The sequence below is a fragment of the Ascidia mentula genome, chromosome 5, assembly GCF_947561715.1.
Source record: "Ascidia mentula chromosome 5, kaAscMent1.1, whole genome shotgun sequence".
Taxonomy (NCBI): domain Eukaryota; kingdom Metazoa; phylum Chordata; class Ascidiacea; order Phlebobranchia; family Ascidiidae; genus Ascidia; species Ascidia mentula.
Window position 1 is genome coordinate 3,332,171 of NC_138570.1, and position 18,001 is coordinate 3,350,171.

Below are 18,001 nucleotides of genomic sequence, written 5' to 3' on the forward strand. Positions count from 1 at the left end.
AGAGAGCAGCCATCCGGCTTTTTCGCTCGTCCGGTCTCCTTTGCGTAAGAGATAAACGCGTCACGCACGAGCGATCACACAACCTGCGTCACCTTTTCAGCGGCGCCGAAGTGTTTTGGTCGCTTGTGAGAAACTGGAACGCGGCACAACATAAACTGATACCCAGTTTTGCCCTGGTAACAAACTTGGGGAAAAGCGACATGCTGACCGAAGCACGACTTTTGTTTGGTTTAAATACGTGTTATTTAGAATGACAGCCACCTTGTTACCAAATTGCGTTTACCCTGAGCCCCTAAAAATATTCACTGCCTTACATGCAAAACTATTTTGCATAGAAGTAAATGTGATAACATAGAATTGTTATTACAGCAAGTTGTTGGTTGCAAATTCCTGGCTTGGAAATTCAGCATACGACATGGTTTTGTGATGCAGGTTTTCTAGCTGACACATTTAGAGTAAATCGATGTATCCCTCCCCTGTCTTCAGTACGAATATGATGTCCAGTTAACATCAATCATACCTGCAAATCACCGCTTTTACGTCAAGACTAAATGAACACTAATGCAAATGAACAGTTACTAAGCCCGTTAACGGCGCATTTCGAACCCTCTTTAGTTGTTCACGTAAACAGGCCTGGGCAGTCCCCTTGCTGTCAGAGCCTTTTGTTTCCCGATAAATTTATCGTCAGTAACAAGATAGGCTAAACTGCCAGATTCCCTCAAAAATGGTATCTGTTTGGGCCACACAGTTGGTCTACCTACGTGAACGCAATGTCCCATCTCAACATACATCTTGTAAATATACTGCAACCCGTACAAATCAAACTCGACTAAACCGCACTCGTCACAAGCTTTCTTGTGCAAATTTTCATTCACTCTGTGCGAGGAAATACGTATAAGCGGGTAGAAAAAAATAAAAGCACTATGTCGGTGAACTGCAGCAGTGGAACTTGTGAAGGAACGAGTAATTCAATCGTGTGTGTGCGTTAAACCACAGCTTTTTCAAGAAAACAGAAAACTGTGCTCGGTTATCCAGGTGGAGTTAAGACGTAAAAGCAAAAACAAACGAGCGCCTTGCTCACCAAATCTTTGCGGTGCACAAAAAGGACAAATGAAAACATGAAACTCAAAACGAGTTGATAAAAAATTAAAGAAATCTCTTGAATCCAAAAACACCAGCACCGAAAACAGTGACGTCACTCCCACGTAAACACCTCCGTGTTGTCACCTTACGCTGTGCGTTCGGCGCATTTCTACTGAAAGAAAATTGTCTCCTGTCAAACTGACGTCATCCGTTTCCGGTGTTTTCCCGCTCAATTGTTACGTCATCAAGTTGACTGGTCTCGCACGTGTGACTAGATGCGTCGTGCGTGGAATTCGATGACGTGCTGCGGGTGACCGGAGCTGGGGCTTCCGGATTTATGACGTAACTATAAATGAAATCGATATATTTCCAATACCAACAGACTTTTTACGTCATTACAACTTCATGCATGATCGGTTATATGTTTAACATTAAATCGAGTGTATGCATCAATGCTCACAGAATGTCTCCCTTCTGGAGTTTGGTGTCTGATAGCGGGTTGAGGAGGATGTAACTGAAGCAATCCGATCTATCTCTCCTTCTCTTGGAGGGTGTTGATAGATGGTCAAGACCAAGCTCTTTCATACGATTCTTAAAAACAATATTGAAACGTTTGCAAATCCGATGGCATCAAAAAACAAGCGTCGTTACATATGGAGTTATCATAAACACCTTCTTAAAAGGTTAGTGTAGCTTAGAGGTTGATTATGTGAAGTGACTTTATTGCTGGGCATCAGAAGCAACAAGTTATTTTCGGCGCTTTACGCTGATTTGAACTTTAAAGGTTAAACGGCTCACCTGAATCATTTCATCGAACTGCTCTCTTTCAGACTTCAGGCAGTGAAGCTCGTGCAACTTTCGCATGTTGCGACGCTTGTGTGTGCTCCGTCTAAACGTTAAAGTTCTCGTAAAGGTAAGATACTTGTCTCAGCCCTTCCACATTGCTAACTTACCTCAGAATGAGACTTCGTTTGACGTAGGCAAGGGATAGGGAACTCTGCCTTCGGCGTTTGGTGGCGAATTCAACTCCGGTCTCTTCGTCCGCTAACGAAACGTCTCGCGGAACTTTAAAGGAAAACAATGAATAAACTTCTAAAAACGTCAAACCCAATGGTAGAGGGATATATGTAAAATATTTGTGGTATCTAAAATCTAATCGCCAAAATAGTAGTAAGCAGTAATCACGTTGTCTCAGGCAACCATCCAATGAACATAATATCATACGTTGCTAACATAAAGAACGATAGGTTTGGTCCGTAAAGAATTATCTTCCTTGACTACTTGTCACTTGAACCAGAGGTGCCTTTTTGAGAATGCCAATCGAGCTACCTTTAATGGTAACGCTCTCAGTGTCGCTTTGGTCTTCCTCGATAATGATCTTCTTGTGCAATGGAGACGTGTGCCTTTCTATTTGGCGGTAAATGCCCAAAACGATTGCCCCGTTTCTCTTGCACAGATTCCGGAACACGTCGTGGTAGGTGTGTCCCACTTCGTCATCTGTGACGTCATGCTGTAAAGGAAGTCACGGTAAACTTGCATGATACCTTTCAGGTATTAAAGACTCATAGAAAATTATTTTGTATTTCTTGCAGGCATTGCAGCTTTTCTAGATCAGTCACTTTTTCCCGACAAGTCGGATGGAGATGAAAAATCAAACTCACGAACCTGGTCTAACCAGGCCTCATGATTTTGATATGATAGCTGTAATAGCCAAGTAAGGACCTGCGCCTTGGGGGGCGATCCTGCCAATCATGCCGATGTAATAACACATTACAGATGTTATTGATTTAGCCGATAAGCTGATCACTGATAAGTTACCGTATCAAGGTATCCCGATCCGCTAGTATACTGGATGCCAAGCAGGATTCGAAGCAGAGAAGGAAGATAGTCCTTGATGAAGGACTGATATAGGACAGTATCTAACATGCTTGAACTGAACACCTTCCCGGATGCGAACGCCTCGCGGAATAGATATGGAAGGCTGCAAGACTTTTCCTTTTCTCTCTCCTGAAACCAAAGTCCGTTTTAATCGTAATTTGCTTGTTACCTTCTGCTGATTTAGAGGCAAATAAAAATCTCTAGAAACGAGAATTCCAGTCGCGTTTAAGAAATTTGTTCCAGTTGCATTTTAGGGTTGGTTGCTGCTAATTACGACAAACTAACTTTACGGATGTCAATATTGCCAAAAACTCGTACAGTAAGCAAAATAAATCTAATATGTCAAGAGACTATACTGTAGTAACGATTATAATAGGAAATTGTGGCACTTCTTCGTATCTCATACCTTCCTGTACTCGTTTGGATCGACGCACGACTCAGGAGGTTGGAAATGCATAAATCTCATATTGGATGCATGAGTAAGCTCCAAACAGGCTGGAATGTCGGGAAACAGTCGAAACAAGGTCTGTGTTGCAACGAGTTGTCTGGAGAGCAAAATAAGGTCAAAAGTGATGGGTGATCGGTTGCCAACTTTCAAAGCTGTATTGTTGTTGTTGTCCACCATCGCGTCACCAGTCTGGAACAGGCTCATACACCGACTTCTTTAGTCGTATTTTACAATACAGATTGTAGTGCTTAGGTCGATAAGAACTTTGAAAGACAGTAGAAGTAGTGCTTAGCAATAGAAAGTGTTGGAAAAGGATTAAAAAATCGCTTAGCATTGGATAAGATCAATCATACCTCGAGTCGGCCATGTATTCCTCATCTGCGCACACCGAAGTTTCGCGGTCGATTATGATGACTGAGTGAGCCTCTGTGACGCCAGCGTGCAGCATGGCATCCAACCTAAACGTACAACATAAATAATTGAATTGAATTTTTGTTTAATCATTGCCGCGATTTGTTCCCCCACCAATCAAGGTTTAAATATTGGTATCGTAATATCGCATTGGCAACTTGATAGCAACATTTAAAATATTTGAATCGTTCCTATACAACACTTCACAGTCACAAGGTTTCACATATGCCACGTGCACACGACCAGCATAGTGCCAACTACCAAACGTCTGGACACTTCATTCAATCCGAAATCATTCAACACAACAAATACCGATGAGTAATTAGTGAAATGGTGATCAAATACATAAATTATCCGTGTGTTATGTATTTTTTGCATATAAACAATGCAGATTTGTTTCTTTGTATCTGGTTAAGTTGGACAGACTATTGTCTTACAATAGCGCAACAAATAAACGCACGGACATACATACACACGCATACATACACCTCTACTGTGTACCCATGCATACGTGGTGAACTACTCACGGCGTTTTCCACGTTCTCCGAAAGCGCACACTACGCGTGGAGTGTGTTCTACAATGCCGTGTTTACGTTAAGAAAGAGAGAAATAAATTTCCTCAAATGCTTTACAGAGGTTGCAACGCTAAATTTGATCACTTTTATGAGTGTGCGACAATTCAAACCCGAAACTTCACCAAGATCATATGTTGCCTTGTGCAGAACCGGTAAATGCAACAACACGCTTGTCGCTGATTATGGAAATGTTACCAAGCATCGCAAGTAACTTTAAGTTTTTCTTGTGCAACTTTCTCAAAATTCAACTATATTAAAAAGCTTTAACAAATATTAAGACACAATTTTAAAAGAGTGCGTTGAACATTCGTTGAACTTCTTTGCTGCACAGTAGCGAAATTTCCCCTGCTAAATTGGCGGATTAAACCAAGAACTTGATTTAAACGATTGTACTCGGAAAAAGTCCGCTTGTGTTCCCGCCTATCTCGTAGCGGTGTGAGAATCCACATATGAACATATTTGAGGTTTACCGCGAAAAACAGGCTGTGGGAAATCGATTTGGCACTTACACATTTCCAGCAAGATCTCCGAGCATGTAGTAAACCATGGGAAAACATCGTACGGCGTTAAGGAACATGTTTTCGGGCGAATGCTCCATGAGGAGTACAACAGGGTGGAGTGAATCCCTCGGCCTAACAAATAATGGAATGTAATTTACACAAAATTCTAAGCAACATATTTTTTACCCAGAATGTTTGTAATTTTGAAGTGTGAAAACGTTAAAACCCCAAGCTTTTCTGAAAACTGTGAACGCACTTACACCAAAAGCGCCACAACAAAGGCTTTAAATTATTGTAAGCGGAAGTTTAAACCATCGAAATTCCGTCTTTGGGAAATGTTTTGTTAAAATGCTTGAAAGCGTGTGGAGAAATGAATTAATTCCACAGTCAAATATGGAGAAATGGAATACTTGACTATGGAATTCCAAACCCCTAACAAGCTCTAAACATACCATCTCGCTCTGCCAGCCCCTTTACGACAACTTCAACAAGAGAGAAAACGGAAAACGTAAGCAGACCTACCTGTGATGTGCTCGGAGTGGGATTAGGGCATTGAAGAGACTTTGCGTGGAGAATTCAGCTGATATGATAATGGGAGGTCGCGGCCACTTGTATTGCAATGCGGAGGTGTGGCGACAATGCTCGCACGGCTGCGCACAGATTTCAAGTGTCACTTCATCACGCTCTGCCATTTTGCCGAGTCACTCACGCAAAATTCGGCGTGAAAAGAAATACTCGAGGTACAGTGCTGATGGTTTCGATGACGTAAACGTTAAAGATAATTTTATATGCACATGACCTTTCCGAATTAGGAATACATTACCACTTTTCTTTCAGAACAGTTTGATACGTTACTTTGTGCTCAGCGTTGCCTAATGATGAAAAAAACGCTGCCGTGTCTGACAAGTGTCATTATAGGTGATAAAATATTCGTCCATAGCATATTTGCGGACAATAACCGACACTTTCCTATCAGCGTGTCCTGGCATATTACTATTCTTCTCCAAGAGCAAACAGCGCGCTGTCTCACACATGTTAGCAGTACATACCCTGTCCAATCTCATGCAGCACAGTTTTGCCTTTTCCTCCAAAATATGACACATGATCGGTGTGTTGTGGCCCACATACGGTGACACAGGAGGAAAGTCGATGAGAGTTCTGCATAAAATTACAAATATTCATGTTCGTGTTGGTTTTACTTGAGAGAAAAAGTGCATACTGTCATATGATGACAGGTAAACGGTTGCAATACCTTTGCATGGTTGTCGACTGCGTCTGGTCCTCGTTTGAAGAATTTTGGCGGATACGGTTGACTGCGGATTGCGCACGTGAGTCCGGGGTGTCTGTCACTGTTGCCTTTACTAAGGAAAATCACAGAGAATTCAATGAAACAAATTATCCATAAATTTAACATAAGTATCCCCTGTAAGAGAATTTGCGGATAAACAAATGAGACGCAAAACAGTTGGCAGTAAACGTAAAATGTAACGAAAAACCAACACCAATTACCAGCGAAAACTCCTGCTTTAAAGCCATTAAAATGGATACTCTTTGATTTAGGTACCGAATGTTTTCCGAAATAACAAATATTATTTAAATATCCCAAACTTTTTATCAAAGCAATATTTTGTTATCTTTAGTCCTACCGATGTCGACCGGTTTTACGCTGCTCCTCCTTCTCTCCGAAACATGGTTGACGTCATCAACGATAATAGCGTCCTCCTCCCCTGTGAGGCAGATGTAGAAGAGGACGTCCTCCTGATCAATGATAAACTCGTTACCGGGATTGATGCGGATCTCCCCGCCACGTTCCACTGCAAACAGAGTTGCTCCACATCTGCGAACGATTAAGATTGGAGAATAAATCAACAGATAAAACGCTGAATACTGAAATGTTTTTATATATGTGCAAAAAGAGCCAAAATACTCATTGAGAGCTGCAAACAGAGTGTACACACTATTTCTGAAACCTTACAGGTCGAAACAGTGTGCTCCCTGTCTGCAGGTTTCAAAAAAACTGTATGTTTGGTCGTTCGTGCAGGCGAAACGTTTTTTTAGTATTCATCATCACACCTGGAATCAAAACCTATTTTCAGTTTTCAAAAATAAAAAGCTAACAATTGAGGTTTACATTTCCAACACGTCCCAAATGACTTTAAAAGTAAAGCGCCATACTGAGCTTCCACACTTACTTGGATTGGGCGTGGAGCGCTGCTTGGCTAAAGCGGTGGCCGAGATAATATCCGAAAAACTTGCTCTCTTTCGCCACCACGCTGTAGATCTCATTTCCCGCGCTTCGACCGAAATCCCGCTTCCAGAAGGCATTTAGGTTGTTTCCTTCCCTGTTAGAGCAAGATCAAGGATGTCAGTGTATCAGGGCAGTGAATACTTGTCAAGTTGTTTGAGCTTGCCGCCAAACTTACTGGCCCTTCGACGTGTGAGCGAGCAGGGTCAGGAGAGTGGAGATTCCAGGAATGAAACTATTCATCGCCAACAATACGTGCTTAAGTTCGTCATCACATATAATCTGGACGATATGATAATAGTCACCACTAAGAATTGCTTATTTTCAATAAAATTTCGATTAATCAATCAAATGTTTTTCCTAAAATTCTTTATCGAACTTTTTGTGACGTTTAAGTTATTAATGCATTAGGAAGTGCACCCAAATTAGAATTCCCAACAAAACGTAAATATCGTGAAAAACGTTTAATTAAAATGTGCTTTTTACTCTGTCGGCAAATTGGACGTGAATTTTGCTTTCTGGTCGCAGTATTTGGACGTAGAGAGGGCATCGTGGAGCGAAATCTTTTACAGCCATCGCTCTAAGAATCGTCTTCTCGTCCGCAGCTACCCTGTCACGTTCCTGGCGTGAAGTCAGAATGAAGCAAGCTTCTGCCGCATCGGCCCTGTAAATGCAAGCATTGATTGCTCAAAGGAGACTTAAATGCTGTATTTTGTTTTTGTGCACAAAGGCTTAATTGCGATGAAATGGATTGCGAAATCTCGTCAGTTCAAAAAACAATTAAAAGCAAACACAAATATTTCAATGTAATCATATTCGCCAGAAAAACAGAACGAAATAAAAACATTTTACCACTGTCTTCCAAACGCAACTTTTTATCAGAAAATGGTGACTTATGTTGAACAAAAAAACGTTTTGTCGGCACTCACTTTACTCTGACCAGATCCACCTCACGCAAAACTGAACCCTGGATGTAGATAACCCGTTCAGCCCATATCGGGACTTGGAGAAAGTTTTTGAGAGGTCCGTCCAACTCGGAAGGGGAGAGGAGAACTACGTAATACTTCTGAAGAGTTGGGTGAGCGTAAAATTCGTTGAGGAAGTCCAGAATCACATCCATTCGGAGCACTGTCAGTGCAGTTGGTTTTTAATTACTTGGTCGAATTGCTGACATACGTGAAACTATCAACATGCAAAATCTACTATTATGGAAAAAAAGCAGAAAAAAGATTCTTTCAAGCGAAATATCCAAGTGTTAGATTCATTGGGACGGTTTGCGCTCTTCTTTAATTTTAGTAGATATGTATACTGTTCACATACTGTTACCTGTGGCGCATACAACCACGTGCTTTTCCGTCTTGGCCCTTTGGCGACTGTACTCGCCCCCTTGCTTTTGACGCTCCGACCAGAGAAAGGAGATTTGTTCAACCTGCGACAAAACGCAAGTGTCATGGTGAGAATCATATGCCACATATAGGGACATTTACTTTGTCATCTCTGACGAAAGTGTAATTCGGCGCTTTAAAGCGGAGAAAAGGGGGCCAGCAGTTTCAATTAAGTTAATTTTGAATATCGAAGTGTTTTATTACATCTTAGGATATTAATTATTAAAGTAGTGTGTTTGTAACTTGAACAAGGGCCTGTGAGAGGAAAAGATATGATCCGGTGCGAGGAACTGTTTTGACGATCACTTTAAATTGTCGAGGGACCAAGGCTTTGTGGTAGAAATCTCTTTAAACAGTCATGGGATCCAGAAAACAGGTATGGTCCCTGGAGCGCCCCAGCGTTTCTTGACATGCCCACCATGTCATTTTTTAACGTATATTCTTTGTGCGCAAAAAGTTAAAATATAAGATTGAGTGTCTCTGATCATTTACATTATATATTTTTGAAATTCTTGGCTTTGAAAACATTCAGGTAGTTGTATTTTCGTTTACCTATGCACCCACCTGTCCCGGTATGATTCCCAGCGCTGCGCCAATAGTGAACATGATCAACATCTTGGATGGCCAAATCGTTGGCGTGATATCCCCATAACCCACAGTGCTAAAAGTCACCACGACGAACCAGAATGCATCGAACGGATCCATGTGGAGCCTTCCCGCCCGCTCCAGGTGCTGGACGCCGCAGAGGCTGCGAAAGGAAAACAAAATTATTTTTTCGGTGCGATAAATGTAATTTTTACGCATCAAAATGTTATACTGTTTCCGGTTTTTGGCTTTTTCCAATGATGTGCTTTTTAAAAGTTTATCAAAATTTATATTTTTTTAGAAAAAAATGGATGAATAGTGAACACAACGAAAAAACGTTTAGACAGAAACGTTGAAAATCATAATAAACAACTGATTTTGATGGAGCAGATCTAAAAATACCATATATTTACCAGGTAATGAAGAGACACAGTAAAGTCGCAATCAGCGTGCACACTTGATTGAACATGGCGCTTTGCTGCTTATGTGCCGCCCGGTGTATGTCATTCTGCGGAAAAACATGTGTATGTGTCAAGATGAAACAGGATGTTTGGATAAGTTAGTGTGTGGGAACGCTTACCATCATATTCTCAAGCCCCGCTTTGGCAAGCCAAACATTGAGGAACGCTGGCACGAAGAGGCAACGCAAAGGTCTCCAGAAAATCTGTTTTACAACGTGTATGTGCAACGGATTACAAAAAGTAACGGCATCCAATAAATAATTTATCAAATTAAAAATTCCGTATAAAATTGGCCGTGAACATAAAAATGGCCGACGATATCATATTTGCACTGTATACAAATCGGAAAAAGGCGTAATGTATATATCATTACCGTGGCAATAAAAGGAACGGAGCAAATGAATTCAATAATCCATTCAAAACTAAGCAGTTGTTGCGCCAAGTTGCCTTTGTAATTTGCATAGGTGTTCACTATCCTGTGACTTAAACTGATAAATGCGAGTAGAACCTGTTGAAAAAGTAAAACATATGTGAAAAACACTTGTTATTAGAACCGTTGTTTGTAAGTCATTCTTTTAATGATCAGATGTCGTCACATTACCTGAAAAACTTTCGTGTACGAGGTAAATATCCGTCAAACACATTAACTCACTTAGCGGATTTCCGAAACATTTGTCAGTAAATGATGGCATGGCCTTATTTCTTGCAAATGTTCACCTTTGTTTGGGTTCAAAATTTAAACTTAAACTCGACAGACGTTGCTACAACAACAGGGTAACAAACGTCTTAGGCTTTAACACTTATTGTATTTGGAAAGCTTCTTCAATAATTTATTACGGCAGGTGTCTCGACGTCAAAAGGCATTCACGGTTTGTCGGGGATTAATTTAATATCCGTAGATTTAGGTTCAGCTTATTGAACGGCAAGTGAAATAAGCACTCCAAGACTTTCGGCCATTTCAACGTATTCAAAATTAGCAACAGATGCAAAAGTAAAAACCAACGTCAAGTAGATCACCAGTTGAATTAAAAATTCATGTTTCAATAATTTCAATTATAGAATATATTAGATCGATTTATTCATATTTAAATAAAATGACCATAGTGAAACTTGATTATAAAACACACCGGTGTGTATTATAGGCAACAGCGACGTGATTATTGTTTAGGTTTTCGTTTTAATTTCAGTCCGGAGTCGTGTGATGATTAGCAGACGTGCAGTTAACTTTCAAAATAGTGAATACGAAACTACGTACATACGAAAACATCATCAACGGTCATGTTACCTGTACAATCCATATCACCGTGTTCCTCTCCACCCACCAGATTGGTTCCCAGGAGAAAATATATTGCGTTACCCAAGCTGGGTTTACATCGCTGGTAAAGTTCCGAACACACCTTCCGCAACTAAATAAAACGTGCAACACACGGTTTTTGCAAGTTCAAAAACGTTAACATAAGCTGGATGCTTATTTTTGTGACAGTGTTTAAGTTTAGTCTAACATGGCAGACGAAGCAATGAATCTGTGTGATTTTTGCGCCAGAAAAGATTAATTCTTGAACAAGTCTGCTTACAGCACAACATTATCAAGGAGTTTTTGCCCGTTTGGGCTGTTCTTGGGCAGAACGTAAAATGATTCATTCTCTGGGGGAACATTGTGCAGTAGGCCTATACCAACGTAGTAAACACAAAATTACCAAGTTGTGTGGAAAGAGTCATCCATTCCGGCTCGAACAAGATACAGCACCACAGTAAGTATTTTAAGAACGAAGACAAAAAAGCGGATGCGAAGACCTATGTTGAAGAATTAAACAGTTGAAGTATCAAAGTTACACTTAAATGAAACATGTTACTTACTTGTTGTTTGGTTCTTGATGAAGTAATATCTGACCCGCTCCGAGAACGTACTCTCGTTGACGAAGAGCTTTAGCTGCATTCTGCCGATACAAAAAAAAAACAATCCAATTTCATATTCTGGCAAGATGGCATTTTCGAAAGGTCGTAACTTTTCATTATTATTCCTGCTTACGCTTCAATGGTGTTGTACTAAGTACAGAAGCTTACACGTGATTAAGTCAGCGCCAAGTCAAAAGTATAATTTTTCAAGCACAATAAAGACCGTAGAAAGGTTATCGTAGAAAGGTTGAAAGAGCACAAATAATGGGAAACCAACCAGACAACGAACTTCAATATAAATTTATATATCGCATAAAACAGACCTAAAGAATTAGGAATTACTTCCAAATAACTATCCAACCGACCACAAAAAACACCGCAAGTTTTTAAGCGGGATAAACACCTTAAGGAAACAACCCTGCACCCTAAGGCGAGAATTCACGTTACCAGGAACCAACCAACCCATACCTCTTGGGCGCGGTCAAAGTACTGCTTGAACCCCCAGCAGAATATGAGTTAAGTTTGTCGAGTTGCAACGTGTCCATGTTGTTTGGGTTCTGTATCAGACCGTTTTGGACCGAATCTTTTCTGGTGGACTTCATCGTTTCCTGCCCTTCGGCGACCTTGTTACTCTTACGAACCGCCATTCAACGTTCTGCGGTCGGGGCCGTATGCTTTAACTGTGCGGCTCATTTCAAAAATTACCTACTCTACTGCACTGTCTGGGGGCGTGAGGTCAGGTGCCCTAAGTGTTAAAAGCCTTCCTGGGTTACCGACAACAGGTAATGTATTCGGCTGCGCTAAACCACCAAAACAGGGGATGTCATTTGGCTCTGAGCAAAGTTATTGTCGGCGTCGCCCAGCAAACGTGTATTTCAATCATATCACAACTGTTTTGTGGCTTTCGTCTTTATTCCACATCGACATAAGATTCACGTATTGCACTAGCTAAACGCATACAACATCAACTGTTTTTCAGAACTTGGCCGGCACCAAGCAACGTAAGTATAGCCGGCAGTTTATTTTTAACATACATCATAAGACCACGGAACATGTCGCACATAAGCTAGCCTGATGATAAAAATCGCAGTAACATGAACCTCGCCAACTGTAACGCATTCATACGCATACACACCAACGGAAGGAAAACTGCCTCCAAGCAAAATATACATATTGCTGCACTGTTTGTTTTGAAAAGGTATGCTTCATACGAAACTGAAAGACTATGCAATGATCGATAGACAATAATAACATCCGCGCAAACATCCACATCCTTACAACTCAAATGCAGTAACCCGAAGTTCGAACAGCTAGCGAAATTCGCCCTAAACAGGATGCCCAATCGCGTGAATTTAAGCTTTACTTACGTCAACGTAGATTCAGTCCGCTTTAATTTAGACCTTGATCGAAGGCGGTTGTTTATAAACAGACTAATTACTGCCTATGGCTAGGCAAGTACGGTCTGCAACACACAGACTTCCGCCACACGATTACGGGCAGTTTATCCATCAGGTCACGACCATGGCAGTCATTAATAATTGTTCGTGTCATTTAAAGAGGAAAAATGCCGCTAGCGCATCTTCATTGGTTGCTTTTACCGCCAGCAATTTAAAATGTTATCCTTCTACTCTATGGTTTCATATCGATCGAATCATCGCATATGACGTCACCACGCAACAGTGGGCGCAAAGTGAGACTCGTCAGCTCCGTTATAATGACGTAAGAAATATGACTTTCGCGTGTTCAAGCCTGTTCGAAGTGGCCGTGTATTGTACGCTTTTTGCAACATAAAGTGCGCGTATATGTTTCCAGAAATTCGCCTCGGTGCAATGCGTCTCTGTTGTGTGTTCATATGTCGTCATGACAACCCGCGTATGGCCAAGATCACCAGCAGAACGCAAAACTCAAGCCAGCGCCGAAAAAAATCCATTAATTGCAAACCGCGGGACATTGGGTTTTACAAAAGGCTACGTAGCCACAATGGATTCGGGATTACGTGACGCTATTCGGCAGCCTTTCATTACAAGAGCGCAGCAACACTTTGACAGACAGAATTGTGAAGCACAAAGCAACTTTTCGACGATACGATCCACTATTGTCTTGAATAATAACAACTAAACCCTATACCTGTGGCACACTAGCAAATGGACTACAAACTTTCTCAACGAATAAAGACAAATTTCGCGAACCTTTTAATGAAAATTCAAACTGTGTTTTTAAATAGATGTGAACATCTAAGCAAAGTGGAGACAATAATATGAATTGTGTAAACTGCAGACAGATGGCCACTGTTTCGATAGTCACACCAGCTATCACACCAGCACTGATGAAACCTTTCAGGTTGAAACAGTGGCCATCTGTCTGCAGCTTACACAGGTGAACAGCTAATATTCCTAACACTTTATACTAAACATAGGACTGTTACGAGTCGAGGCAGGACTATACGTAATACCATCCATGATTCATGAGTTTCTGGCGCTCAGCCTTTCAACTGTATTTCTTGGAAAGTTTACTGTGACGATTGCGGCATGCAACTTTAACTCCACTGCACACGCCTGTCATCCACGACAAGATAACTGGATACAAGTCCCGTCACAAGTTCACAAGCTTTCTGCTGGCGGAAAGAACCTTTACGAACTGCAGCACAGATGTCATAGCCCTGTGACGAACCACCGCTTTCCCACAGGCTGAGTAAGAAATAGAGCCCGATAGCAATGCATACATATCACGCTCTCAAATCGCCCACATTCAGGATATGTCAAAATTCTCGCCCTTTATCTGTACAAATATTAAGCGCTATCAAGATGCCTCTCTGGATAAAATAGCAATTTCTTCTGTCTCGCGCCATCTGCTACTATTTATCAGTAATGTCCTACTTTACCGTTCGGCACTGAGCACAACCGAATCCCTATTTGCTTTCACCGTAATTTGTGTTGAATGCAAACAACCGATTTTCTCGCTTGAGTCTTGTCGCAACGTCAACGAACGTCGAGTGCAGCCTGCGCAAAGCCAGAGCCGTTTGGCGACTGGCGACTGGCGACTGGCGACTGGCGACTAAGTAGGTGTAATGTTTTGGCTTTCTTTCTGCAGATCGCGTCGATTAAGCATCGCGTGGGCGACGCACGTCGACTCAGAGGTGTTATTCTGTGGCTTGGCTTCTTCTGCGGGCGCCGGGCTACGAAATTGGCCGCGGGGTTCGAACAGACAAGAAGTTTAAGCAATTGCCCCGCGTCGACGCTTATGTGACTTAGACGACGTCTTGGCCATGTAATGGTCACGAGATTTTTCTTATCGCTGCCTGAAGCGCGCGCCTGACTTCCTTTTATTCCAAATCTGCTAGATCTTGTACTATATTTGGTTCCACGTTGCGACTTACTGCAAAACTTCGCAATCGATTTTACGTGTGACCTAAAGACGGCGAAGAGGAAAGCTATTGGAAAGTTTTCAGTGCAATTCCGAGAGAAAAGCTAATGGAAAGTTTTCAGTGCAATTCCGAGAGAAAAGCGCCTAATCTTTACACCATAATAAGTAACACTAACAATTTCTCTCTGTTTTCTCAATGAAAAACAAACACTTTTAACTCGTATGAGAAAACGCAACACAACATCTGAACGTAGCCGGAGTAATCCTTTTCAGACCGATGCTTTCCAATCGACCGAAATTGGCAGTGTTTACACACACAAAGAGACGGTGGCGACCATCCGGGGGGCGTTTGACACGCGAGAGAAATACCTGTCGCATTTATTTCATGAATGTTTAATGTCGAAATGGAACTAAAATCCGACGTTTGAGTTTTTCTTATCCCTGCGTCTCCAAGAGAGGACACGCCTCTTCATCACACCCGTCGAATTGATTTCGTCTGGTACGATGTGACGATAAAGGGCTTCCCCCGGGATAGTGGTGGGGCCGTTAAACATCTAAGAGCGAGCCGGATTAAAACTATCCGGTCAAATAACATTTTAAATTCGCCCCTGTGTTAAACTTTACCAACACATCGAGCTGAATCATATCAACAAACTCTGGTTCTTCGGATAGTTGCAGGAACTTCTCTTTACTAGTCTTTTCGGCGAAGGCATTTTGGTAGAAATAGTGCAAGGATGATTGTACTTGTTATGAAACCCAAGCACTATCACGTTAGTATTTTAGGTCCTATTGAGTTTAGGCAAGTGTTTTCCAGTCGGTGGTACGCGTACCACTGGTGGTACGCGACGGCATTCCAGGTGGTACGCGAACACCTTTCCGTAATTTGCGGATATTGTTCGATTTCAAAAAATCTTAAGTTATCTCAAACTATTTGTTACTTCACCAGGTTTCTTTGTAACACTCAACTAGGTGGTACGCGTTGAAATTATTTCACCTCCAAGTGGTACGCAACCACAAAAAGGTTGGGAATCACTGGTTTATACGTATATTACAGAAAATATTTATCAAAAGCGAGGCAGTACTAATAATTCTCATGTATATTATTCATATGTATTTTTAGATCAAACAACGTTAGTCAGCTATCATTTATACAGACAATATTTAGTATCTTTTACATATAGTGCAACATGCATACACGCCCGCACGTTACATAACCTTACACACCCATAGCAACTTTATAGGCTGAACAAACGCGACACCAGCCAAAAAAACACTATACCGGAAAAATCAATATCACAGAAACAGTGTTTTTACCTGCTCCGGTGCATAAAAGAGTGATCGTCGATCATGGCTTGGGTCCGCTGTATTCCAAGCAACAGCGTGTCAGAATCCATCGCGTCTGGCGAGCCGTTCATTCGCGCGTGCACTTACTCATTCGTCTTCGATCACAGCAAGAAGATTTGGCAACAAACCAACCCTGCCGATGTATCTCAGAAAACACTGTGTTGATGGTGCCCTGTTTCATGAAAGTAGTGACGTTTCGGAACAAGTTGCTGGCCCTACACGTTGCAAAAAAAGTGCGTCGTCACAGCAACGACTGTAAACTGTGGATATTTCAGCGTATGTCAGGTCTAATGCTTGGTTAGCGCATTGGTCATAAGGCTTGCAACTGCTAATCAAGTTAGGATAGCCAAACGACAAACTTCTCTTACGTGTATGTTTGCTGACGCCGACTTCCTTGTGCTGTAAGCTGCTTGAGAAAACACGTTTCCACAATCGTAGACAGGTAATTGGCACTTAATTGGTTTCTAAATACAAACCGCTGCTATATTTCCAACTAGCAGCAAACGTGGGCCTTCATTACCTGCAGATACAACTAGTTTGTTTATACGACCTTGTAACACAAACCATCTTTAACTGAAAGTGTACGTCTTGTCATTTTACTGAATGTTACAGCATTGTTTAACGTTAGGCTCTACTATTGCCAGCATATCATTTCACAAAATGTGAGTGAGAACCATTTAATTAACTTCCAAACCCCTTGCGCAACTTAGTGTATTGTTATACCTGCCCTGTGTTCGTCCACAAAACCAGTCTCGAGCTAATAGCTTCTGCGTGGCGTATCAAAACCTGCACCTATTCACTGTCACAACGCGAGCAGCGCGCACGAGCAAACGGATATTGTATAGCTGACGTCACAGCGTTGTGGCGCAACGCAATTACACTTTGCTGCAAATGATCGCAGCACACTGCAGTCAATGCAAGATAGTCGCCACCAGCTAAAAATCTCGTTGTTGAATTATTTATAATGTGGATGGGAACGACAGCTAGAGCAGAATGTTTAATTCATGCCACAGAGGCGTGGGTGTCAAAAAACAAACAAAATTTCTAGTTTTCATTGCACCGTTGAGCTGGAGTGTTCACACAGCTCCGGTTCGTTTAAAACAGCAGCTTTACGAAATGTATTGATGGGGACGAGGGGGTTTTAAACCGCTTTTGTGTTCGCAACCGAAACAAGCGTCTGTCTGCGCAATCTGTGCCTTTTGTTTGGCGACATTGTTGATTCACGCTCGAGCGGCGAGAGTGACAACAACGTCAGAATATTGTAGAGGGCGATACGGGCGATCTGCGTCAATAGCTTTAATTTTTCGGCGTAATCCGATTAAGGTGAAGTGCGTGTGAGAAATTCTAAAAACAATTTCAGAATCAAAAAGTCCTTTTCCGTTATCTCTTGAACAGAAATCGGACTACAAAATCACACTCGTCATAATTTCTAACGCTGTGACCACTAGTTGAGTGTTGCTTCAGAAATTCGATACAGAAACCGATTTCATAAATTAAAACGCGCATATTTGCTTCTTGTCGATATCTCCGGGAGCATATCCGTCAGTCTGGATATTAAAGTTTTATAAAGTGACCTGTCTGCTTCGAATTACCCCATGAAATGTCGACTGCTTCTATTTCCAGAATACACGTGCGACATTTCTGCTTTGCGAACCCATCATCGTCGAGAAAATCGAGTGAATTTCAAGCCCAAGTCAATATCTGTCTGATGGCAGGCAGTATTTTTATTATGGTTGATACCAGACAATCGATATAGGCTTTTAGTGGTTAGTCGGAGCCGTCCGCACGTCTAGCCCGTAAACAAGTGGTCGTACTTTTCAGGATCCT

The 18,001-nt window shown here is 41.7% G+C and overlaps 1 protein-coding gene across 4 annotated transcripts; it reads right to left on the reverse strand.

The window, feature by feature from the left end:
- Positions 1-857: 857 nt before the first annotated feature.
- Positions 858-16,690, reverse strand: LOC145903836 (potassium channel subfamily T member 1-like). 4 transcript variants are annotated; one of them, XM_082992001.1, is made up of 27 exons: positions 16,543-16,690; positions 16,145-16,330; positions 11,429-11,508; positions 11,269-11,365; positions 10,857-10,977; positions 9,945-10,079; positions 9,691-9,774; positions 9,524-9,618; positions 9,090-9,273; positions 8,467-8,569; positions 8,070-8,268; positions 7,627-7,804; positions 7,319-7,422; positions 7,088-7,237; positions 6,542-6,732; positions 6,148-6,256; positions 5,945-6,053; positions 5,418-5,545; positions 4,905-5,027; positions 3,763-3,867; positions 3,368-3,506; positions 2,902-3,090; positions 2,413-2,593; positions 2,037-2,148; positions 1,882-1,972; positions 1,544-1,674; positions 858-1,429 (listed from the first exon to the last, which is right to left on the reverse strand). In XM_082992001.1, the coding sequence occupies exons 2-27, from the start codon at positions 16,243-16,245 to the stop codon at positions 1,288-1,290; spliced, it is 3,381 nt and encodes a 1,126-aa protein (XP_082848127.1). In that variant the 5' UTR covers positions 16,246-16,330; positions 16,543-16,690; the 3' UTR covers positions 858-1,287. The 4 variants fall into 4 exon arrangements, with proteins under 4 accessions (XP_082848127.1, XP_082848128.1, XP_082848126.1 ...); XM_082992002.1 differs by having other exon boundaries at positions 16,145-16,346; XM_082992000.1 differs by having other exon boundaries at positions 16,145-16,389.
- Positions 16,691-18,001: the final 1,311 nt, after the last annotated feature.